The following is a 25,544-nucleotide window of genomic DNA, read 5'->3' as shown; positions in this document are numbered from 1 at the left end:
TGGGGATGTGTTGAGTGTGTGTGAAACATAAGTAAGCTTTCTGTGATGTGGTACCTGGCTGGGCCACAGGCCAAACCGGATAGCAAAGCGGTAGACACTTAACAACTGAAATCTCTGTACTGGAGTTTTATGTTGTATGTCTTTACAACTCCCTGTTCACCACAGATTTCAACATTTCTAATGATGCTGTCTGTGTGCGTGTGTGTGTTTCTGTGTGTGTGTGTTTCTGTGTGTGTGTGTGTGTGTGTGTGTGTGTGTGTGTGTGTGTGTGTGTGTGTGTGTGAGAGCGTGTGTGTGCCTGAGAGAAAAATAAAGCGATAAAGCGTGAGTATGAGCATCTGGGTGTTTTGCCCCTGCACTACATGTTACTACTGACTTTGCATTTACTTAAGTGCAAATTGACAAACTGACAAATGATCTGGTCTTAATACTCAAATGGAAACAGATAGACCATTGTAAAAAGATCCCCACCCAAAAACAGCTGGACTGATGGCCGGGAATCAAAAATCCACTTTGAAACATTTATTGTCCACATTCGCAATATTTACAGGCAGAGAGAAACAGAGCAAGAAAGAGGATCGTCAGTGGAGATACACAGGCTGATTCACTTAATGGACCATTTTATAAGAGGTCAAGAGATTAGGTTTGTCCTGCGTGTATTTGTGTGTTATTTCCAGATTTTACAAACTTAATTTTAACTGGAGATACTGTATTTTGCTGCGAGTTTGTGTATGATTCCTCTCTCACCTTGCAAACCTGTCTGTCACAGGTTGTGTGTGTGCGTGTGAATCCAATGAACGCTCTGCTATGTGCATGTGCAAGCTACACACACACACACACACACACACACACACACACACACACACATTTTGTATGCAGAGCTCTGAGTGCTTTAAGAGGAGAATGCCACGGGTAGATGAGGGGTCAGAGTCTGTGATACATCAGCAGTAGTTTCCTCCAATCCTCTTAGTGCCACTGTGCTGTGGGCCTAACTACTCTCCAGTAGGTAAAAATATACACGTCTCAACCTCACTAATCCCGGAAATGGAGGAATGAAGGTTATTCAAATCTGGAGAAACTCAGATTAGGGATTCATTGAAATACCTGTAATACCTTTTAAGTCCAAAAAAAGAGACTATACATGAATTTTAAAATCCTCCCACTGTGTGTATTTTTAGCCTTTTTTTTTTCAGTGAAAATAACAAGCCAAACTAGCTGTGAGGATGAAAGACGACAAACACACAGAGATGCCTAATTGTACTTCTAACATTGACACAAAATTCAAATCGTAGACCCAAAGAGTCCTTTGAAGTCGTGAAGACTGATATAAATGATTTCACTTCTCAAAAATGTCCTCACTTTGACTGTCTGAGACTCAAAGTTGTATTTTGCAAAGACTGAAGTACAGAAACGCACAGACACAAAGAACCAAAATTAACCACTGCACTGACATTACTTTGATTCGGCTGTATCTGGTTCATGTGGGAGCCGTCTCAGCAGAAGATTAACAACGCTGCTTTCTGTTAAGCTTTTTCTTACGGTCAAGGTCAGGTTTTTGTTTTCACTCAGTGTGGGGCTGCCAGCCAGACTGTGAAAAATCCTGCTGTTTATTAACAACAGATTGGTCATTCAAATGAATATATTTATGTAAAGACATAATCTGTAATATTGTAGCAGGGGTGCGCAGGTGTTGCTGATCAATGCCAAGCACTTTGCCGTTACCTCAGTGGCTGCAGAGATTTTAAGTTCCCTACTCCTCTCATGTATCCACACAGCGAGTGCTGATCACTTAGTCCAGTTGGACTAGCAGTGCACCGCTTACAGCCTCTGGCCTACAAACCAGCATGAGGTCACCACCAGCATCAAGACTCCAGCATCACAGAATCTGAGTGATGATTGTCATCTCATTCCAGGTTATATTGCTGTTTCAGTTATAAGTCCTCAGCCACTGAGCTTTGTCAATGTAGAGTGCACAAACAAATCTAAATTGTATGGATTAACAGTTCTTTAAATCTGTAAACAACTCTCTCCTGATTGAACTGCAATTAACTTTACAGCCTAAAAGGCAGCAAGGGTGTCCCGTAAGGTTTGTGATTTGGAAAGGGATCCAGATGGGCTTGCCAAAATCAATCTGCAAATAAATTTATTTTGTGAGCTGACTTGCCCACCTGGAAGATTATCATATAATGGCTCTGTCTCTAAACATATGTTGAGGGCTCTGTAGGAAGGATAAAGAGAGCCTGGGACAAGTGATGACCTTGTTTGCTCAAAAACTAGAATATTTGGCTTGTGCCTTGTATTAAGACTTTGTTTTTTAAACGAGGATCATTCCATTCTAATGGTGTTTAAAGAACAATTATTTTAACTGCAGACAATGACAAAAGAGAGACAAAATGGCATTTTGATTTTTAACAACTACTGAGTTAAAAGCTACTTACTAAATGAGAATGTCGAGTTCAATTTAAATGTTGAACAGCACCTCAGAATTTCCTCTCACGGTTGAGGTGTCAGACTTTGGGAGGAAATTTGGTGATTTGGGAGGAGTGACGGGCTGCTATAAGAAAATCAAGGAGTGTGCCTTTAAGCCTGTCCAATGCTGTTTGAGCGTGAAATGGTACTAGCCTATTACAAGGGCTGGCAGAGGCCAGAGAATTTTGAACAAAACCGCCTTGATCTATATGAATCGCTTTGGATAGTACCCAGGGTTCTTAGCTGTCACAGGTGAGTGTCACAAGTTTAAATGTCTGAATTCAGAAATGAACATAATTTTGTGTCGGATGTTTAACAGTTTAATGTATGTACGGCAACTATGTGAAACTGTGTACAGGCGGGTGTGGGCACATGTGATAAAATGTACGGCTACGCTTGTGGATGTTTAACTCTTGTGGATGTACATCAAAAATCCTGCCACGTTAGGCAGTTTAACACTCTCTGATTCTTTTCTCTTATCTGGCACAGCCACAAAGCTCAGCCACGCTCTGCCACCTGGTCTAGATTGAAGGTAGGCGTTTCAACCCTGTAAATGTCAACAAGACACCCGCTCAACTCTGCATAGTTACCATGACAACATGGTACTTGACAGCCACCATGCATAATTGGATGTTTTGGTCTGACAGAAATGATCTTCAGCTGTCAGTGGCAGACAGGTTGGCTGACACAGGCTGGCCGAGACATATATGTGAGATATACAAGATACACATGAATGGCGAAGGCAAAAAAAAAAATGTATGGAGAGAGAGAGAGAGAGAAGACAAAAAGGTGAGAGTAAGAGGATGTTTGCAGGTGAGGATAAAGAACTATCATGATATAGAGTAGAATAAGAGCTGAAATAGAGATGCGTTAACAGAGTGAAAGACAAAGACGAAGAAGAATAAGGACAGACAGGAGTAAGTCTTTTAGATGTATTAGAAGCATCGAGAATCAAATAGGTGGCAAAAGGGTCAAAACTGTTGAAAGAAAGAGGGATTTAGAGATAGAAAGTGAGAGATGGCTGGTGTACTGTCTGTGGGCATAATTTTCAGGGCAACAAAAGGGCAGGCAGGCAGAGGGGAACCGAATCCTGCTCCGTTTGTCTCCTCAAATGGCCTCTAGGGACTGTGTGAAATGGCCCTTTTCTTCTTGGTCCTTTTCAGTCCTAAACCCCATCTACATGACAAACAGTGTCACTTTGAAGCTGCTTGTGTCATCTCGGCCTATCTGTCACTCATTCCTGACCTTTTGCTCCCGCCTCTCATCTTTCTTTCTTTTTTTTTTTTTTTTCCACAGTAATTCACTTTTTTTTTTGTGACTGTCTCCCTTTCACCTTCTGTCCTTTTCATTTATCTTTGATATCTGCCTCTGCACTCAAAACAAGACTTTGGGTACTGAAGAAAACGGCAGGGACATTTCAGCAGCTCTTCTGACTATGTGTTATATTGTTTGCAGAGTACTAATTAGACAAAAGCCTCATAAATTAAGATTCTGTTGTTGTTGTTGTTGTTGTTGTTGTTGTTGCAAAATACTTCAGTTGATAGTAACTTTTGACCTGTTTCAGTGCAATGACATTTAAATACTGGGAAAAAATGCTCTTATGCAACTAAAGACAAGAACATCAAACATCATTTAACCCTGAAATCTGTATTCACTTTTGTTTTTTTTGTTTAAATGATTCTTATTTTCTGTTCTAAACAAGGCAACCATCAACAATCATTCAACTAAACAATGAGGTCTCCTTGTTTTGACATGTACAGTTATTGTTATGACCCCCTTGTCACTCAATGGTGTCTAAGATATTATGTGTGACATATGGAAGAAAATTTTTTTGAAAATGCTGAAACACAGACACATGCTGTATACATGTGATTAGGTGTACAAATGTATATGTGTGTATACTGAAGCTTTATCAGTGATGATCATGCTGAGCAAGGGTCACCCTACCTGGTTGAAACGATCCAACCTCTCCTTGACCTCAGCGAGCGTAGGATCCACACTGCGAACTTTGACCTCTGGGTTTTGCCTCTGGGCATGCAGACCATTTCCTACAACTCTGCCAGAATAGCTGTGAGAAAAAGGAAGAGAGAGTCAGACGCTTGGTGTCAAATAGAAGACAATATACACTTAGGCGCAGAAAGACAGACAAGAAGTGTTTCCTTGAGACACCAGCAGCCATATTCTGATGTGATTTTGCTTTATTCTGCTTGTAAGAGAGGGGTACTGTAGGTATTTGTTATTGTGAGATAGTTTATTTGTTGATCTTTCCTTGTTATAAGTAACCATGTGTAATTATATTGCATCAAAGACCACAATGGAAATAAGTGTTGGACTTCACTGTGTTATGCTTGACAAATAAACTGAGATGTAATTTTGTCTTTACTGTCAAATAGACTAAACTAAACTAAAAGCCAAACAGAGCAGTACAATGTGTAGTCCACCAATGTCTTTATTCAGTAATCTGCCAACTACACCGCAGCACTTCTTCAACATGAACTGAAAACCATTAGTGTCTCATCTGTCAAAGACGAGAAACAGAGCATGTTGCACGAAAACATTAAAAACTCCCAACACTGCAATATGTTTTGTGTCAATAATGGCTCAAATGAATCAAATGTGGTCAAAAATCACTGGATGCTGCTATTATGGTTCTTCTGTAACTGAAAATAATTTCAAATGAAAATGTGACTGGGCACAGCGTTGTAAAAATGAAACTGAGACACATGGTGAGCTGGACCCTTTAATCCCTGGCATGCTCCTTGGGCCTGGCAGGGATTATAGCTGTTGATTTTGTCAGAGCTGTTGTTGAGCTGATGTCAGGGAGGTTAACATTTCTAGCAGCATGCCTGATTTAGAGGGGAAGTGTGGTAACTGTTTAAAATTAAGACATAGAAGTTGTTATGGCTGAAATAAATAATACCTACGATGACTCAGCACACCACAGCTAAGCATCCAGCAGGGATTCATGGAACATTTTATAGTTTTAATGGCAAGAATGTTTGAACCATGAACTGGACTACATTATTATTCATTTCTTAAACAGGAATTTAAATAATATATTGCAAGTCGCTGTACTTTAGCTTTATTTATTTAGCATTAGGCTACGTGCGTTGTGTATTATTTCACTGAAAAGGTACAACCATTTATTATCTGTTGCTAATAAAACATATTGACTAGTGGGCAACTGGGAATTTGTCATTACACTGAACCTAATTAACCCAATTCATTATATACTAATGACTAATTGACCAGTTCCGAATTTGTTTACAACATACAAGCAAATTCACTAATTATACCAACCAATACGATTACAATGACAACTCATAATGGGTAGAATAGTGATTTCGTTTCGACAAATGAGAAGCTCAGACACTACATCTTCAGAAGAAATACATTGCCTTAGAAAGAGAAAGTACCTGTGCTTTAAAATCCATTAATATTAGAGAGAGACTGTTAATGTTAAAATTCACTCACCCGCTCTCAACTCTCTATTTCTCACACTTATTATGCACATACATACTCAGTCTCCCCCCTCTTCATCTGGGATATTGAGTCTCCTCAGCCTGTCCCTAAGGTTAAACACCACAACCTGCAAAGGAAACTTATGTCGGCCTCTTGTATTAGTGATATTATTCTGCTGATCAGAGACTGTCCTGTGAAAAAAACGACCCCACAGTGCTGTGCAAGCAGCTTATTATGACCTACAGATAGGTTTCATTGTTAGGCCACCTCTAGCAACCGTATTGATTATGACAGGACCAAAGGAGGAAGTCAGGTGACGTAGTATATAGAGCGACAAAGTCAGCGTTAGGAGGCATCAAAACATTACTTATTACTGTAGCACCTAAACCACAATCTTTAAATCTAACCAAATCGTAGTGATAACCCTAATACTATTATAGTTACCATGACGATGGAGGTCTGGCACACCTGCTGCTGCTACGCTCTTAATGCTCTTGCCTACATAGGTAAAGGTTAGATATATAGATTCACTGTTAAACTAATAGCTTCGCCTTATATACATATGTTTTTTTCCACAGCCATTATACTGTTATCCAAATCAATTTGAGAATTATATGTGGATGGTAATCCATGCGGGTGTGTGTGTGTGTGTGTGTGTGTGTGTGTGTGTGTGTGTGTGTGTGTGTATGTGTGTGTGTGGGGGGGTTTAACAGTGCTGGAGAGGAATGACATCTACAGGCATCAAATCAATTGATGCTTCCACGGGCAGCGTAAGGCTGATGGAGTGATTATGGACTGTGTAAGTGAGTGTGTTTATTTGGACGTGGCGGATAGGCATGTGCGTGGATTTGTGGTGTGGTTGTGCTCGCACACACCTGCATGTATTGTGGATATGAGTGGAGGCAATCATAAAAGTGCTGAACCTGAGAATCTCCGTGATCTAAGCAACATCTTGATAAGGTCTGTGCCCCTTCGGCTTGCTGAAACAGCGCTTTACACATCGGGCCCATAAAAATGCAAAAATTTCTCACTTAACCCTCTGCCGCTACACATTACTTTGCATCTCCTCCTTGTTTATTTCCTTCCTCCTTTCATTGCTTGGTTCACTTTACTGTATTTGCAAAGTGGACCCCCACCCCCAAACAGACAGACACACACACACACACACAAACCGTTGTCTGCTTTGACAACAATTGAGCACTTAATTGCCCGGCGGCTTTGAATCTTCTCTTGTCAAGATGGAGACAATCGATTGCTTTTGGACTTTTAACTTCCCCCCTCTGACATAAATGATTAATTGAAGAATCGAATAGCTCCCTAAGCAGTGGTTGAAAGCGGGGGCCTGTGTGTTCGGGAGCATATGCGTGTCCGTCTCCAGCCCTGGCTTGGGATAACAGTGTCGGCGTGGAAATGAGCTCATCAGATGGGATGCTAATGAAAGGAAAGTGTCAGGGTGAGTTTGGCAGCGTGTTAGACCTAGAGCACTTCATTGCGGGGTAAGTTTAATATGACGTAAGGGGTGTGACAACTGACAAAGCAGGACATCCCAGAGATGATTACCTGATAGACAGACAATTAATGCAGCAAATTTCGGCCGGATCTGGAGCAGACATCAGATGCTATGATAAGCTTTCTGCCAATGGCTGTGTACTATTTCAAAAAAAAAAAAAAAATTCTCGCTACAGCCCTATGTCCCATCGAATTAAAGTGTGACTGTGAATGTCGAGCAGAAAACTGTACAGGAAAGTAAAAGACTGCAGCACCCAAATGATATCACTCTCTTGTGTGGCTAATAAATGAATAGCTCTCGTCCGGTGGTCTCAAACGTTCAACCTCAACAAACATTCAAAACGACTACCTACACATGTATGGCTTCTGACTCATCGCTCTCTGGCTATTTTCTACTGAACTGACTCATTCCCCTGTGAATGCCCAATTGATGCACCCTCCTAAAGGCAGCTTTGTCTGTTCCATCTTTCCCTCCGCCTGGAGCACAGACTAGAAGTGACCTCCACTCCCTGATGCTGACCCCAGACTGAACTGTCTTGATCTTTTGAAGGCCTGCGGGAATGCCTGTGGGGCTGTAAGGCAGAAAACAGATATTCAATATTCATCTTCCAAGGTGTACGGGGTGACAACACAGGGAATATGTGCATCCAGAGTGCACGCTTAAACATGCCCGAACATTTCGGTGTGTATGCTGTAAGCAAAGCTGCGCTATAGCATTAATATAACAACATTTTCATGTATGTGTAAACATTTGATGAGGGGTCTGAAGGAGGTTAGCTTCTGTCAGAGAGAGAGAGAGCACGTCTAGTAGACTGGCCCCAGGTAAAGTGGATTCTGATTGTCTTTCATCTGTGCTCAGCTCTTGACTGAAACCAGTTGAGCCGACAACACTCATCGGGGATTCAATTATATAGATGTTTTTTGTGTATATACTGCATGTACGTGTGTGTGTGTGCGTCTCTTTAAAGTACAGGTAGGGATGATCTTTGCATTTCCCCATGAATCTCTTTTTGATATAGTGAAACTCGTCAGAGCACTCTGCACTCTTACGGCTGCTGACATTTCCCTTTCAAACAGACAGTACAACAAACAACTAAAAACTAGACGGATCCCTTCTTGTTCTACTAAACCTTTCACAGCACAGCTTATTTTAAACCTCCAAACACACAGTACCACAGAGATGTCCAAGATGACCCATAGACATTGTAAAATAAACATACAGCAGATTCAGTAGTTTTGTTGGATTGTAATTTGTCTAATTGCATAATTGCATTGGTTCTGCAAACTCTCTGCAGAGATATTCGCCAGGATCCCAGTGGTTAAGAAGATTATCCACTAGTATCTGCCAGTGAGATAAACGGTTGTACATAATCTCTGGGATGATTAAAGGCAGTTTTGTTGATTTTTATTTTTTTTTGATGTGCTTCAAAATTCACTGCAGGATTGTAGGATAGCACCATCAAGGCTACATGGTGTTCTTGACATTTTGTGCCAAGAATTTTAAGTTAACACACTGCATATCTGGATCTTTGCTTCAGTAATTAGAATCAATAAATCATCCCGTAATAGCTCGAAAGCAGGACATTGTGTGAAATCGTCAAGTTTAATAGACCAATGAAGAATGTATCAATAGAATAATACTGAATAATATGGACATACACAGTGTATTATTTCCCACTGGCAGCATGTGGAGCTGAACTATCCAGCTCCACATGTTACGCTGACATGAGGAGATATAGGAGACAACATGCTGTACTCTCTGCCTGACAGGTTAGTAGTCAACACATAGATTTATGCTTGAGCAGCAAACACATCTCTGTTGCCCAGTAGGATGTGTAAAACAGTCAACAACGTCGAAGGGAAGAACTCAAACTGCAAACCGTCTTCCACTTTGAGGGAAAGTCTCTGACAAACACAGAAGGTGACGGAATACCTGGGCATTGTGCGTCTATGTGCGAGTCTCGTCAGAAAAGTAAGGTTTCATTACAGTTGAAAAGCACAACATTAAAACTACAAAAAGGGGTGATCTACTAACTACTATCGACTGTAAATATAAGCCATGATAAATTTTCTGTCATCACGCTTCCTTCAAATGTGCCTCATCACAAATCCTATTTTCTGTGTGTGTTTCCCTTTTAAAAAGATACAATCTTCAGAAAGTACACAGCATCACAGACTGATATACGCCTCTTTGATTAACTGATATAAAGCTCCCTCTCCTTTTCTAAATATTAAGAGGTGAAAATATTTCAGCTTGTATCTTTGGCGGTCACATTTCCACATGGAAATTGATTTGGATGAATGATTCCTCTGAAAGAAACATCAGGCTGAATCAGAGCAAAGTGGGGAGGGCAAAAGTGTCAGTGATTAATGACTGAGAGGAGATGAGGTTGTTTTCATGTTGGAGTGTGTGTATTTTTGTGGCTGTGGGTGGTACTATTTGAGCTGAGGAGGGCTTTGGATTAGAGCTGGTGGTACTGCTGTCAGGGCAAACAGCAAATTGTTGGTTCATCATGATTAATAAAGCCTCTCCCCACCCTCCCACCCGTTGTGTGTATGCGAGATTGAACATGTGCTGGAGTTACTCGCATTGAAAGGTTATGATTACTACACAATGGTTCAGGGCAACTGTAGTTTCTGAAGATGTCATCCTTGAGGCTCTGCACTTTTTGTGACTGTCTTTGATAACACTGTGCGATTTTTAGTCACTTCTGTGCCGTTTGCGCTGCCGACTCAAAGCCCTCAAAGCTATGCACTAAGCCCGTAGCATTAAAGATAACTTCACGTTCAAGCAATGTCAAGATTACGCTTTATATGTCTGTTCCACCATTCTGGCAATAACCCCTATCCATTTTTTCCTAAAATGGAGACTGTGCAACAGTTAAGAAGTCTCTTGCTCTGTAGACTTTTTATTACACACACACACACACACACATTCCATTAATAACTGAATGCTACTGTGTATGGGAAACACTTTGCAAAATGTGAACTTGCAGCTGAAGTCAAGGATTTTTAAAACAGATCCCTCTTGAAGACTACTGTGCATATTTGAAGAGAACAGATGCAACAGGCCAGTCTAAAATAAATGGAAATATTATTATCACTGTATATACACATTTAATAATTTAATTTCTTATGTCCTCCTTCTTTAACTTAACTTTCTGTGTTTTCACTCATAAAACAAACATATACTCACACATTTTAGTACCAAAAGAAGAACTTGACAAGGGGAAGACTGTACAATATACAGAATTAAAGAAAGCATCAGCAGCAGCCTCACAGTCTAATCTGCAGAGATGCACTAATATAGGGATAATCCTGCAAAGGAACCAATATTTTTATACATTACTTTTACTACATTACAGACATGCTTTTAGCTTAAGTTGATGCCTTCATACTTTTTTTTGTTGCTAATTTGACTGTTTTATTAAGGGATATAAGTCTACATAAGAATAAAACATACACTGTATACGCTGCTTATCATAACACTAAGCCCATAACATCATAAAATACAGCATTCCAGTTTTGTCGTCCTACCCACTGGAACAGGAGGACCCTGAAGTGAAAAGCGAGGCCAGTAGTGAGAGCAAGGGAGGGGTTGAGTAGATGTTTGTATCCAGCTAACTTTACGAGCAGGGCTTGGACATGTTGAAATACTCTGAACAGGAGGTTTTGTTCTGAAAGGCCAGACTGTTCTCACACACACTGTGAGCTTAGCAGTCATTCACTGCGCTAACACTAAGCACATGAACAGGCAACTGGTCAAAAGCCACTTTGCAAACATTTAATCAACATGACATGCTGTATGTGCACATGCTGTCCGCTGGACAGTAAACATGAACATGTGCAAACACATACAAATGTTTCGTAAGGATTTATCCTGTCATGCAACGTGATCGTACACACACGGCACACTCCTACCACAAACCCTCGATTCCACCGATAAACACAGTGATAATAAATATCTCAAACGTGGAGCTATATACAAAATTAAGCACTGGCAAAATCTTTGGCTGCTCTTATATAAGATGTCCAAACTCCTGGCAGCATGTAATGTAGCTTTCTGTGCCTCAAAGACAACTTTATTAGAGAGGAGATACTCAAGATCATAAAATGTGCACGGAGAAATAGCAAGGAAATCAGGAGAGGTTATCTACAGGGCAGGCGAGCTCAAACAGTGTGCTTTTCTGTCTGTGCTCTATTTCTCTCTTTCACCCCCCCCGACCCCGCCTCTTATTTTTTTTTGTTTTTAAACCATCTCTCCAGTCCATCGAGAGTCTTCAGTTCAAGTCATATTTCTTCTTCTTTTTCTTATTTTCTCCACCTACTACTGCAAACTCCCATTAAATTGTGATTTCTCTCTCACTCTCTTTTCTTTTTGCTTTCCTTTTGTAACCCAGCTGGTAACCACATGAACACGCTGAACGCCACCAGTAGCTGCAGTCACTTGGAAGTCTCCGCAGTATATGGGGCATGCAGTCATGGCTTCATTTTACTCTCACTCTATTCCAAACAGCTATGTGTTTTTTTCCCCTCTTTATCTGCCTCCTCCTGTCTTTTGACCTCCACCTGGCAGCTTGGGGATTTGGAAATGTAACAGTTCTATATCCAATCTTGTCCCAGTGAGACACCAGTGTAATGGACGTTCAGAAACACTAGGACACTGCGGATAATGAGGCAGACTTTGAGAAAAGTTTTCCCAAGTTTAACAACTAGAAAAACTCAAAAGAAAGCTTGTCAAATTTACTCTCAACTATTTTGTTTCATTATAGATTTGATTTTTGGATTCCATTGCTGAAAGTAGAAAATTCTGACGGTAGTTCCGAGCAATGAGACTTCACTTTATCCGTCCAAATTTTGTGAAGCTCCCAGTTAATTTCTTTAAGAGCTGAGTCAAGGGTGCCATGTGATTTTTTTTTTTGTAGACCTGGCCGGTAGCCCAGTGGACCCTCTGCAATGCTTCTTTTCAGTCTGGCAAGCTTCAGTATTGAGCGATGAGACAGAGATGTATGGAGAGTCAGGCGGGTTCAGAAAAATAAAGAGCAGCACAGGCACAGCAGTCATGTTGGAATCCCCAAACAACATCAACAACACAGTCAGCTGCTGAACAGCAATCTCATTTCTCTTGTTTTGAAGTTAGTTGGAAACTGTTTTGGTGATTTCATACCGACTAGCTGTTCCTTGTGTCCGCATGACCAATCATGAGATGTTGTGATACTGAAACTTGTTTTGACTAAATAATCATCCGTCGTTAGTTCATGAAACTATTTTCTTTAGTTGGGAATGTTAATGTCATCAGCTCTGGCTTTTGCTTGAACCTAAAGTACGGTATGTTGCCTTTTTGACCTATGACCCATTAAAATGATGCAGTGTCTACTTGTGACCCAGCAGCACAGGTTATATACTGTATGTCTACCTTGCAATCAGTGATTTTTCATTCTAGTTATTTCTTTAAAGTATTTTTTGAGGTGAAATTTACACTATTTAACAAAAAAAAAAAGCTAATTATAGGAACAAATCAGAAAAAAGTAAACCTCATTTTGTGTAGCAGTTGTTTTCCACTCTCCTATACTGTTAATCATCTTGGTCCTCTTAGGGAGTTCTGGCCCCTTGGGTTACGACTCAGTGACCTAGAGTAATTGCAGTAAGTGCAGAAGACATGTCCTTCTACTATTGATGATGGGGCTCCACACAAACATAAACAGTCCACAGGCTATTTCTAACTCCACTTACACTAACTGCGAGGTTATGTCACGTCAGCCAAGATGAAACATTTTTGTCCAGGACGTCAACATTATTGAATCTGTACAATTTTTGTCATGCTTCAGGTGAAGTACCTGAGGCATGACACCTGTGCTAAACTGGCCGTATATCTGTCTTTGCGGCGCTGTGGACCAGTGAAATATGGCTGTTTATGGCTGTGTGGTTTGGTTGGAATTACACACCACTATGTTGGTCTCAACTGCTTTGCCACTTCTTAAGAGGTCCCAGGGTGATTTTACCAAGACCAGCCTGGTTTATTGAGTGGTTGCACTGTAACAGCTATATGGTTGAAGGTCCAATGGCTCATATTACTCATGGCTATTACGCACTGAAAGCCTGTCCTCTACAGTGCAATAAAAGGTGTTTCTGCACTTATGAATGGCCCCCTTCATACTGCATGTTTGTTTTATATATTCTTTTCTTATGCCAGCAAATACATGTACACAGACTTTATTGGGTCAGGTCAAGTATCCAATCAATATTTCTGCTTCATCCTGTTTTCAGTTCGCCCATCACTGCCGACACTTATCTCTCTCACTGAGTGCCCCTGAGGGGAATCTAGCTTTCATAAACAATCATTAAATTCAGATTTCCTTTCATTTGTATTGTGCACATTTCTCTCTTTTCGCTGTGACCAGAGGTCCATGTGGTGAAGCAACGCGGCCTGTCTGTATGTTTGCTTGTCTCCCATGTAATCAGAGTGGCAGTGTGGTAGCTGTTGACTGGACGTCTCTTATCAGATTGTTGGGGCGGATGGAGAGATGAAAGCTGACCCCCGTCCCCTATGAGCCAGTAGACCATGGTCTCATGGAGATGTGGCCCACTGCTAATAGCAGGCTGGAACTCTCTTGAGAATCGGGATTTCCAAGATGCTCAGTGCCAAATTAATTTTAAAAAACTACTGCTGACCACAGTTACACTTATACTTCCTGGATACAGCAGCGAGTTTAAATTTAGTAAGTGGCCCTAGTCCCTGTTTGTGGTAGCAAACAATCCCAGCTGTGGGCTACTTCAGCAAGTACTCGGTCTTCTGGGTTTACCCCAAGTCTAGTCCCGCCTTGGTATGCTCTCTAGGCCACTGCGACCTGGGCCAACCCTCAGGATAGCCAGAGAACTGGAATAGAGACTGAGCGAGAGGAAGGGCAGTGGGTTTAAAGGGAGAAAAACAGAATGATGGAAATGACCTATGAATAGGCGCAGTGATTCACTTAGCATGAGTATATACTTACAGGTAATCAAATACTGTGATTACCTTGTACCCAAGAGGCGTTTGATATTCATCATTAGGGCTGTTCTACCTGTCTATTTCTATTTCCGTCTGCAGGCTAGGTGATGTCTACAATATCTAGTTTGGCTCATCATTAGCCCATTATAGGCCTACACGCAGCCAAGCATGTTTCATTTCAATGCTACTCCAGGCTAATGAACAAGTATCGATTTATCTAACAATCACAGTAACTGCAAAGAGCTGAATTAATTTGGCGTAAGTGACTCACTCTTGGCAACAAACTGCTCTTGCTCCTGCTTTCTTCCTCACGTTCTCTGACACTGACACACACGCACACACGCACACACACGCACACACACACCGTCTCTCTCATCCCTGTGGCTGTGTAAGTAAATCCTGACATTAACAGATCAAAAGCTGCAGCACAGTGTAATGTATATACCCACCTACTCACTATAGGAGCTCACCAGATCCAACATGTACTCTTTGTACTTAGTTCTGCCTCCAAACACTGATATGATGATATTGAACATTTAGTCTGACGGAAATCAAACAGACGAACAAAAAGGAAAAGGAAAGTTTACATTGCTCTAAGTGAACTACATTTCAGTATAATAGAGGAGCAATATTATCAGACTTAGTTGCTGGTTGACAGTGAAGTAAAACATGCTTCCACACTGCACCCATGTGGCCAATATTATGTACTGAAAGCCTACAGTATTCAATGTTTGAGTTATCGAGCAATTCTGAGCTTGAATATTAAGAATGAGTTGACAGGCTGACAGTGCCTTCAGGCGAATTTGGCACCAGTTCATTTTAGGATTGTATTTTAAGTGTAACATATGGCTCTGACATGGATAACAGGCAGATTGTACTGATATTCATCTGAAACAAAGCTTGACTGTTCAAAGTAAGAAACCTGAGATCACTGAAGCTCCCTGACAATCTCAATTTAATAATGTTATCATCTCGTTCTTTGGAAAAACTTGTGACACTGAAACTAGTCGCAGTTGAAGGAGCACAGACTCGAAGTTGTAATTCGCCTCGTCTCAGATCAGTGCAATAAACATTAAACCACTGAAACTGTAATTTAAAGCTTTTATTTTCAGGTAATTAAACACAATTTCCATATAGGAAGTGAGTGGGTGCTGCTCCCCCTCTACAACTACAAAACAATGTAACTACTTGCTCACATGAAAGTTAAACAAATTACATAATGGAGAGCTTCCATTTGTCTAACTGTAGCACTAGAGAATGGAAACACAGAGTAGAGTATGGCTACAGCATTTAAAGCTCCATAGATTACAACTGTAATTGGCCTGTGGTTTGCTTTGAGGATATTCCCAGGCCTGACTGTCCCGCCTGCGTCTGTCACTGGGTGTAACAGTTCCCCACCTCGCTGTGTCGCCTGCGCCGATGTACCAGCAGACGTACTGCAGGCTGACTCAACAGACCACACAGACTTCTGGGAAAACATTGCGCAGCGCCATTAGATTTGAGGAATAAGAAAGTCATGTGCCCACACATGAAAATCGCATGCAGACAGGAATTATCTCCTGACATATACAACAATTCTTCTGTACATATGCCGCCACACACTCACTCAACCGCGCTTTCCTGTCTCTGCGTTTCCCACAAACATGCACAAATTTGCCTTGGTTCAATTATACAGGTCTAATTTCAAAATGTGAAGAAATCACTAATGATTCTCAATGAGAAAATGTCACACACTAGAAAAGGAAATATAATGTTCTGCCATTCACCAGTAATCATGGATCACAGTGAAACCATTACTGGAGCATGACTGTGAATCTATAACACACACAAACAAGCCCAGTGGGTGAGAATCAGGGAAAATCCATCGGCAGTCGCTGCTCTATGCAAAACTGCGCTGGACTAACTTCTCTGAATTGCAAATTTCTCAGATAGATTTTGAAACTTCATAACCAGTTATGAAGCATATACCTACTTCAGTGACACCGATTCCCCAGTAGGTGGCAACCTTAACCAATTCAAATTCCGACTTCCACTAGACAACTCAAGTCATTTCAAGGATATCGTGTGAATTTATTTGGAACAAAGGGATGAAGGATGCATGACACGAAATTGAAGACCATGAGGCCACAGATAGAGACCGTGTAGTGATTCAAATTTGCTTTCAAAGACAAAACAAGAACACTAGACTTTACATGTTAATGGAGAAGGATATTATAAGAGAAAGAAAGAAAGAAAGAAAAGAAAGAAAGAGAGAAAGAAAGAAAGATACAAAGAAACAAAGACAGAAAGAAAGGAAGAAAGACGTAGAGCGATGAATCTACCCCCCATCCCTTCTAGCCACATGCCCACATGCCGAGGAGGGCATGGATAACTGAGGTTAGAGGTCTGGGGGGAGCTGGAGGGGCAGTTGGTGTGTGGAAGGCAGACAAGGGCAGGCAGGGGCAGAGCCAGGAGAGTAAACTATCCCCCGGAGCACAGACGGGTGGAGTGGACCATGATCCTCTGGTGTGGTACGACCACCTGTTTGTCTGTCTGTGTGTCTGTCTGATCCTGGCCAGAGTGGCGTGACCTAGTGCTTAAGGTTGACAGCTCCAGTGTACACTAAAAACCAGTCAAGGGTCTCAACACAGATGAAGCTGAATATACTCCTCGTCGTGATTTTAAGTCCTTATTTTACATCTTGATGTACGAGCTGCACTCACACAACATCTCAAGTGTGTACAAAGTGTCAAAAACACAGACAAACGCAGACAGAGGGAGGCATAATGCCACATTTGGACTATACTGTATATGCCGTCTGTGTATGCAAAGTAAACTCAGCACAAACAGTCCAACTTCAACTCCGAAAGGCCGTGTGTTTGACTCAAGGCAACAAACACGCACTCAGGCGTCCACATACTCAGACATACCCACACAGAGTGGCGAGGGCTTGCGAGGGTGTTGAGTGAGGGGGTCAGGGATCAGAATCTGCTGCTGCAAAGGGCATGTGGGAGCACAACTCTACCATCCTCTATCTATCATGAAGACACACACACACACTAACACACACACACACACAGGGCAGACACAGACAACCCAGCAGTACATTTATGATGCAATGAGAGAATCAGCATACCCCTACACACCCACACACAAGCAGAAATGGTCCCAAGACACTCAGTAAGTTGGACATTTGAGAGCATATTGTAGATAGAGATAAGGAGCAGCTCAGACTGCAGCAACCTTACGCCACAAGAACATATACAGGATTATATACCGCAATGTTGTGCAAACTGCGTTTACCGTCAAGGTGTAAGAGAGAGTGAGTGTATCGCAAACAGCGAGAAGAAGGGCAAAGGTTAGGGAGCAATTATCAAAATGAAGTCAGGCAGATGGTAGCATTGACAAACAGATGGTCAAAATGGCTTTCTTGGCAGAAATCCCAGCCATAACTATCATGTTTGTAATGATCAGGCTTATCTGTCAATCAGCCACAGGTTGGAAATCGGACACATCATCATAAGTCAATCAGTGAGCTGAATCTGAGAGATCGAGCTTGGGTTAGGAGGCTTGGACTATAGCTTAACAAATTTGTCCCAAGAGCTCAGAGTCATTGACAGCATCACTTTTTTTTATAAGATAAGTCCCCCTCTGGCATTTTCAGTCCTATACAGTTTCAATAAATTTCAATAAACTACCTTTAACAATAAGTTAAGCTTCTTTTATGCATTTAAGATTTTGCTAGGATTCTCTTCTCAAGGGAGTATGTATGGAGCAGGTGAGTGTTTGAAGCAATAGGAAAGGCACGTTCTTGAGTGTGTAATTGCTTGCTGGAAATGTCAACAATATTTAGCACTTACCACTGCCTCATATTTTCATCCTTATTTTCTGCCTCAAACCTGAAGTTGCATTTATTTAAGTCACAAAATACGTAATATTTCAAAATATGGACTACTGCTCTTCCCTTGGTGCTGCTGTGTGTAAAACTGCAGCAATGAATTTGATTGGAAAACACTTGAGTGTATTTATTGGCATGCTGTGGCGCTCATCAACAAGTTTGTCTTTCCAAACAAATCGTAAACTTCTATTGATACTATATAATTTTCTACCATTTAATTAACAACCTTACATTTTTTTACTGTTATCACTATAGCCGTGGGTGATTGTATGTGGTTAAACAGGTTATTGGCATCAATAAATTGGCAAAATAATGTTTCTGTGCCTCACTCTCTCCATCTCTCTCTCTCTCTCACACAACACTTTAAAATGGCTTAGACATTCCCATCAGTTATTAGAGTCTTGCCTTGTATAAATCTGGTGCCTTTTACAACACACTTTCATGCTCAGTTCACCTACAATTCAGGAAACAAACTATTCAATTATCTTTTGTGCTGAAGTGCCAAGCTGCTGTGGCTCAAATTGTAGACCTACAGTGTATATACCAGTGGGATGTGTCTGTTACCTGACGAACCAACCACTGCTGTCTAGCAATGATGGCCATGTGTATTCGTTTTTGTGCAATGTCTGTTTCAATTAATTTTTATTAAAAAAAAGAAACAGGCAAAATAGTTTGGCCCGAACCCTTTTGAGACTGGTCGCAATATGCTCACCAGAGGGCTGCTTAAAGGAGATGATTCTCATCTTGAACGGGCCACGTCTGCATCTTCAAATCGAGCCAGATCTGGGAGCCAGATCCAGTTCACGTTTTGTCTTTCTGTGTATCATCATTCACAGTCGCAATCAGACTTACCGGACCAGAGACATCCACTGTTCACGTTCATGACTTAGATATGGCCTTTTGCATTGCTATCTTTCGTGACTTCACAGGATACACGGTAGGCCTATTTGTGCACATACAGTTTTGAGAGAGGTTAGGGTGTTGCCCTAACCTTTAGGTTACGACCTAAAGGGTCAGGGTTTGAGCAACAGACACTAATAAAAAGCTATTTCTGAAAGTAAACAGTTTTTTCACAACTTCAGTCTTACACCTATATTTTGTCAATATGTGCATTAATTGGTAAGTTGCTAAGGAATGTGTGTGTGTGTGTGTGTGTGTGTGTGTGTGTGTGTGTCTGGCAGCAGTGGGAAGGGTATATGGATGTATAGAGATGGGTGGGTGGGTGGCTGGGGGGGGACTTTCCCTTCATTCTGTAGCTCTTCCGTGCAGAGGCCGCATTCCCAGCACCACTCAGGGGGCTCCAGTGAGCGAGCCACGACACCAAACCCACCCGGAATTCTAGGAACGTTTTCCCTGTGGTTTCAGGTTACCACATACACACACAGAGCACAGATCACAGGCACACACACAACACCCTCCACAGTAGTGTACTGTACTTTTGTTGTTTGTACAGAGTTGGATTTGTTAGCTTTCCCTCTCTCCTCCCGTGCCTGTCATTCATTTTCATTTTAAACTCACGTACTTATCCACTGGGTTGGACAACAAGTCGGACTGACCTTAAACTTGCCGTTGATGTTGTTCAGATTCTCACTCTGATGGTAAATACCACATGTTGAAAACTTAAACTTGTACTCACATTCACACTAAAACTCTACAGGGAGTGTTGCCAGTGCTTGCTATGGGCCCCAAATTCGAACGTACAGGTATACACTGCATCGCACAAAAGTTCAGCTCAAATAAAAGACAATCAAGCTCTAACTGAAAAAGTCTGCTGTATCCCCCAGGAAGAAGGATAACAGTGTCCCTAAAAATAGTCACTACGGAGAGAAGTTCAGCTCTGTAACTCTGATGTGATCATGCTGTGTGAGTGTTGATGTGTGTCGGGTGTGTGAATGTGTTGTGTACAGAATGTGTGCTGTCTGAAATAGTGTGATAGACTATAAGGCCGTAATCCTGTGTCCGCACGGCTACGAGCCGCGTGTTAGGATCAAAGCAGAGGTTTGAAGGTGGATTTTCTCTGCCTTTGAACAGTGTTCAAATGCACACTGAACTGAGTGAGAGTGTAAGTGTGTGATACTGATATAGAAAGAGTCAAAGATATGAAGACTTTATCATACCATAGGCTGCATTACTTGAGAACTAGTTCTGTTTTTCTCTGTTTTAACTGCACTAAAAGTCACACTTCATGAGCTCAAAAGGTGGCAAATGTGTGGCTCACTTTTTGGTGCCACAACTCACATTCCCATTTCTAGAAATTCAGTTAGAAAGTCACATGAGGCTGCCAGTGTAGAAATATCATGTATAATGTAACCTTTGATCTTGCATGTTATGTTTAAAAAAGTAGAAATTAAATTGAAATTCCTACACAAGGGGAACAGACTCTGTTGACACAGGCAGAGACAGCTCTAATATTGCGACACCACGATAACAATCACAGAGCGTTTGCCGAGAAACAGCGAGCACTTCACTGCATAGCTGTGGTGTTTTCCAAGAGCAAATTTATGACACAAGATAAAATTGCCTCTAAAATTCAGGGTTCGTCCTTGAGGACCCATTGTTGACTGTTTTGTTTTACACGTAATATTTGGGCGGTGTGGTGTTTATCTGCGCAATAGCACATAATGAGTGGTGTCGACATCAAGGAGGATTCATTTTGTGGGTTTTGTCCATTGTTCCCTGCCGTGGTCGGTCAGAATGCATGTCAAACTGTGATACGGAAATGCTTGAGACAACCCTCTCAAACACACACGCACACACAAGCACACAGACACACACACAGGACAATGACGTACAGACCACCATCGACTGGCATCCTGACACGCTAGCAGTGAAGACATCAAACAGGCTCATAGAGGCAATTAAGCCACAAAGACAGAGGGTTCTCCTAAAGCCACTGCTTCCTGCTGCCACTGACCTATATCCCTTATTTTTTTCCTCCATCCATCCATCCATCCATCCATCAGGCCATTTCTCCTTCTATCCATTGTTTTCTCATCCACCCTTCCTTTCCCCCCTGCCCTGCATGTCTATCTCCCCGTTTCTCATCCTCCTTGCCTGCTATGAGTTTGATGCCTTGCCAATGGGCCGGCACAGAGGTTGGTGAGTGCACTTTGTCAACCTCACCCAGTAGGAACTGCTCCAGTAAAACATGCCAGCCTATTGTGGCATTTTAATTATATTAGCTCTACCCACTCCGCCGGCTGGACACACAACAGACGGGAGCGGCTGTAAAACCGTGTCCCTTCCATAAAAGTGATGATACTAGACTGAAAGAAGCTGGAAGGAAATTTCACAAATGTACAATATGCACAAGGCACACCAAAATTTGAGGAGGCTGAGACGCATAAACACTCTTCACTCAGAGGCATGTTAAGTCCCAAAGTGGCAAATAATTGTATAGTGAGGCCAACAAAAATCACATTTGCTTACAAACAACTAGAAAAGCTCTCTTCTAACAGATTGTTTCCTCACTTTCGAGTGTATTGCTCCACGTTTAGAAACACCATAACTTCAGACTCTCACAATCCAAGCACTTCAGCAGAGAGAATAAATAACTCACAGTTACTGTAATATGATCACCGTTGTTTTCTCTTTCTGTTACATGGACACACACACACACACACACACACACCCACACACACACCCACACACACAATAAAGATGCAGGCCCAAAGAGAGAAAAGTCTAAGCAATGTAGAGCGGGTCATGCTGAGGTCCCAGGCAGCAGCCCAGGGTTATGGGAAAGGGATGGGCCACTGAATCACAGCTAAGGACAAATAGAAGAGAGGGATTGTGGGGGGTGAGGTGGGGGGGCAGAGGAAGGACTAAGAAGTTTGGCGCAGACGTCAAATGGAAATGGCAGAGGTAAAAGGGCAAATGCAAGAGAATAAGAAATGAAAGGGTATAAAGTCTATATATTTCCATGGCTCATCAATTCTTCTCTGATGGCAACTGTTCTCATGACTCGATTTTCACCACAACATGTCAGGCTTCGTATCTGCATTTAAAAAAAGACAGATTAAACAGACTGAACTTCTGCTGGTGTTCTACTGCAACAACAGGCTCTGAGGCACATATGCACAGCACACACAGGCTTGGAGCACTGAATGTCCTTCCTGTGTATATAGTAATTAATTTATTGTCCCCTCTGCCAGAGTTTCATTATCCAATTCCCTTGCACTCACATTTTTTGAGCTCATCTGACCCAAGAGACTGACACAGAGAAGGTAGAGGATAAAAAAAAAAGAGAAATGGCTCAGTGGGACTCGAAGGAGAGAAAATGAGCGTGAGTGCAAGGGGTGAGGGCTTTGCCCGATACAGCGTTCTCACTGCTTCTCCCTGCAATAACAGAATGGATTCCAGATGTCAAAATGATAAACAAATGGATTGTCATAACCTTATAAAAATGCAAGGCATTCAGAAGCACTCACACTGCTGTATTGTCTGTGGTATGTCCCATTGCGCTAATCCAGAACTTTGCAATCATCCCTAAAGCATAGTGATGAGTTATTAGTTCTTCCCAATTACTGGAGAACACACACACGCACATGTGCGCGCACGCACGCGCACACACTCACACACACACACACACACACACACACACACACACACACACACACACACACACACACACACTACATACCCACCACATACATCCACTTATTTAAAGATCCTCAGCAATCTGACGATAATTTGACACACTCTTGCACCCTGGGGGTTCACTGCAGAACCACTCTGAAAAAAAAAATCAGCTTTGCAAATGTAATGTACTATAAAAAGTATACTATACTATTTTAAAAACTAAGAAAAAAAATTATATTAAAGCTAAATATTTCTCAGCGCCTGGTGGTATTGGTTTGACCGGGGGTTTAAAATGAATGTCAATACAGAGAGAGAAGGAAGTGAGCTGTCCAATGAGTATTATAATGTCTTACTGCTGACATACTTGGCTAGAAGGATTGCCCCCCCCCCCCCACACACACACACACACACACACACACAACAGAATATATATTCTACCTCTATACAGTGTGTAAATCAGCTCAATTCAATGTAAATCCCAAAAGAGTCCGTAGGCCAGAATGCTGATGAACTGCCAGACTCCATCTAAATCATTTCTTAACACTTGCACTAGCATAATAATAACAATAATAATAATATAATAAAGCTTGGGCAAAATAATAATAATAATAATAATAATAATAATAATAATAATAATAATAAAGCTTGGGCAAAATTAAAAACAGGAAGACTATTGCATTCACTCACCTCCATTTCTTTTACTTTGTTCTCTTATAACATCAGCTTTGAATCTGAATGGCATGGCAAAAACCAAATACAGCAAGTCCACCATGCACCTCAGCTTTGTATATCCAAACAATGTTTTTTGTGTATTGTTCCATGGTTGTTGCAATAACGTTCATTGTTGACGCAGATTGCTGCATGAGCTGCATCTCAAAAACAGTCAAGTCTAAATCCAGAATTAAAATGACATGCTGCATTTACTTGTTTAAACTATGGCCTCCGCTTCACTGTCTTTTGCCCCGTCTGATGCTGTTATGCACCTGATCTGCTGCTCCTCTTAAAAAGGTGGAGGTGGGCGACAGCCAATACTGACCACTGATCACTATTCCTCTTTGCAATCTAATAAGCAACACTTGCATGTGCTCCGCTTTCTGGATCCTGACACTGATGACAACATCTATTCTATTAATGTCTCATCCATACCCAAATATTTGCTGTCTGGTTGTGACTGGATGACATTTGTTGTCTACCGAAACCCTTGTTGAGGTTAACCCTTCATGTGTTTTCAGTCAGGGAGCTGATCATGGCCTTTATGATGTCAAATAGTGGCTATATCCTGGAACGTTGTTTCATAACCTGTGCACACTATCTCTAAATATGTGTCAAAAGCTTCACAAAAAGGCAAGAAACAACAGGAATGGTATAAACACAGTTAAAGCGAGGAGAGCTGGCAACTGATTATTTCTATTTGTGATAAGACTACTACAATTGATTTACAGTGACTGGCAAATCTAAATAAGGAACGTGGTAAGTTTGGTTGATCTTATCTTCCGGAAAAGATGGTGCAAAGTATTCACACATGTGATGTTGTAAATGTTCAGAGATGTTTGAACACATGCCAACGTGCACTTTTGGTTGTAAGTACAACTGCTTGCCCCCCACTCGCCCTTCTGTCATCAGATGCTGAATAAAGAGAAGAAGGGAATTTCAATCCCCAGAGCCTTTGATGTGCTTTGAAGTATTACAACATGCAAGTGTGTGTGTGTGTGCATGTTTGTGCTCTAACATGTGGATGTGTGTCTCCTTGTCTTAGCACAGTATGATTTTGTCTGAATGAATAACTCCTCCAGCTGTTGAGTAGCATATGGATTTTATGTGGATTGACATGTGTGTGTGTGTGTGTGTGTGTGTCCTCCTGCATGTGGCTGCATGTGTGGGAAACCCAACCAAATTCTCAGAGGCTTTGTGTGCCCACCACACACAGGAAGTCAGACTATGATATGAACTAACATGATGGTAGCCTGGCATGTTCATTGTCGATCACACTTTTTCTGTCTTCTTTGCTGCTTCTCACTATCTACCCTTGTCTCATCTCCTTTGCAGTTTCTCATGCGACTTTCCCAGGCGTGGTGTGGGCAGTGGCAGAAGTAGTGGCAGCAATGTCCAAGTCTTTCCCATGCAGCCTCATAGGAGGGTCTTTGTTTCCCCTCCAGGCTTTGGGGGTCCCCACGGCAGGGCTGTGCCCCACTCCACTGACTCCACAATGGGTCTTTATGCTGCCAAGCCCCCCCCCCCCCCAAACCCTCCACCATGCTTCCCTCATCAGGGGCACGGGGAGGCACAAGGGGCACCACGGCACCAAAACGCCAACCCTTTTCATGCTCTGTCCTGCCCCTCTTTCTCTAATACATGCCAACAGAGTCAAATACAGTGGAAGAGGTTTGCTGAATAGCCACAAGCCAATCTGAGCAGTTTATGAGTGGTGCCAACTGTCTCAGTAGGGTACTGTTTTCTTATTCAACCCAAGAACACTTGACACCACAAGCAAAGACCTGGCTCTCACCAGGGAGTGTGTGATAACACACCGTTACAACCCATTAGCAATGTTTGGTAGTAAAAGTGACATTCACACACTCACTTACACACACGGAGAGTAAAGAAATAAAGAAGTGGCTTTAAATACACACAAAGAGGCTGTTCCTTGACAAGTTCAGT

The 25,544-nt window shown here is 41.8% G+C and overlaps 1 protein-coding gene across 4 annotated transcripts in view; it reads right to left on the bottom strand.

Annotated features, from left to right (window-relative positions):
- LOC130179273 (glypican-5-like) overlaps positions 1-25,544 on the bottom strand; it is a 100,743-nt gene that overhangs the window by 28,212 nt on the left and 46,987 nt on the right. For all 4 annotated transcript variants that reach the window (XM_056392165.1, XM_056392166.1, XM_056392164.1 and 1 more), the window contains one exon: positions 4,417-4,537. In XM_056392165.1, coding sequence (XP_056248140.1) covers positions 4,417-4,537 — 121 coding nt within the window. The remainder of the gene's footprint in view (positions 1-4,416; positions 4,538-25,544) is intronic.

The sequence above is a fragment of the Seriola aureovittata genome, chromosome 12, assembly GCF_021018895.1.
Source record: "Seriola aureovittata isolate HTS-2021-v1 ecotype China chromosome 12, ASM2101889v1, whole genome shotgun sequence".
In the NCBI taxonomy this organism is placed as follows: Eukaryota; Metazoa; Chordata; class Actinopteri; order Carangiformes; family Carangidae; genus Seriola; species Seriola aureovittata.
This window is presented reverse-complemented; position numbering and strand designations above follow the sequence as displayed.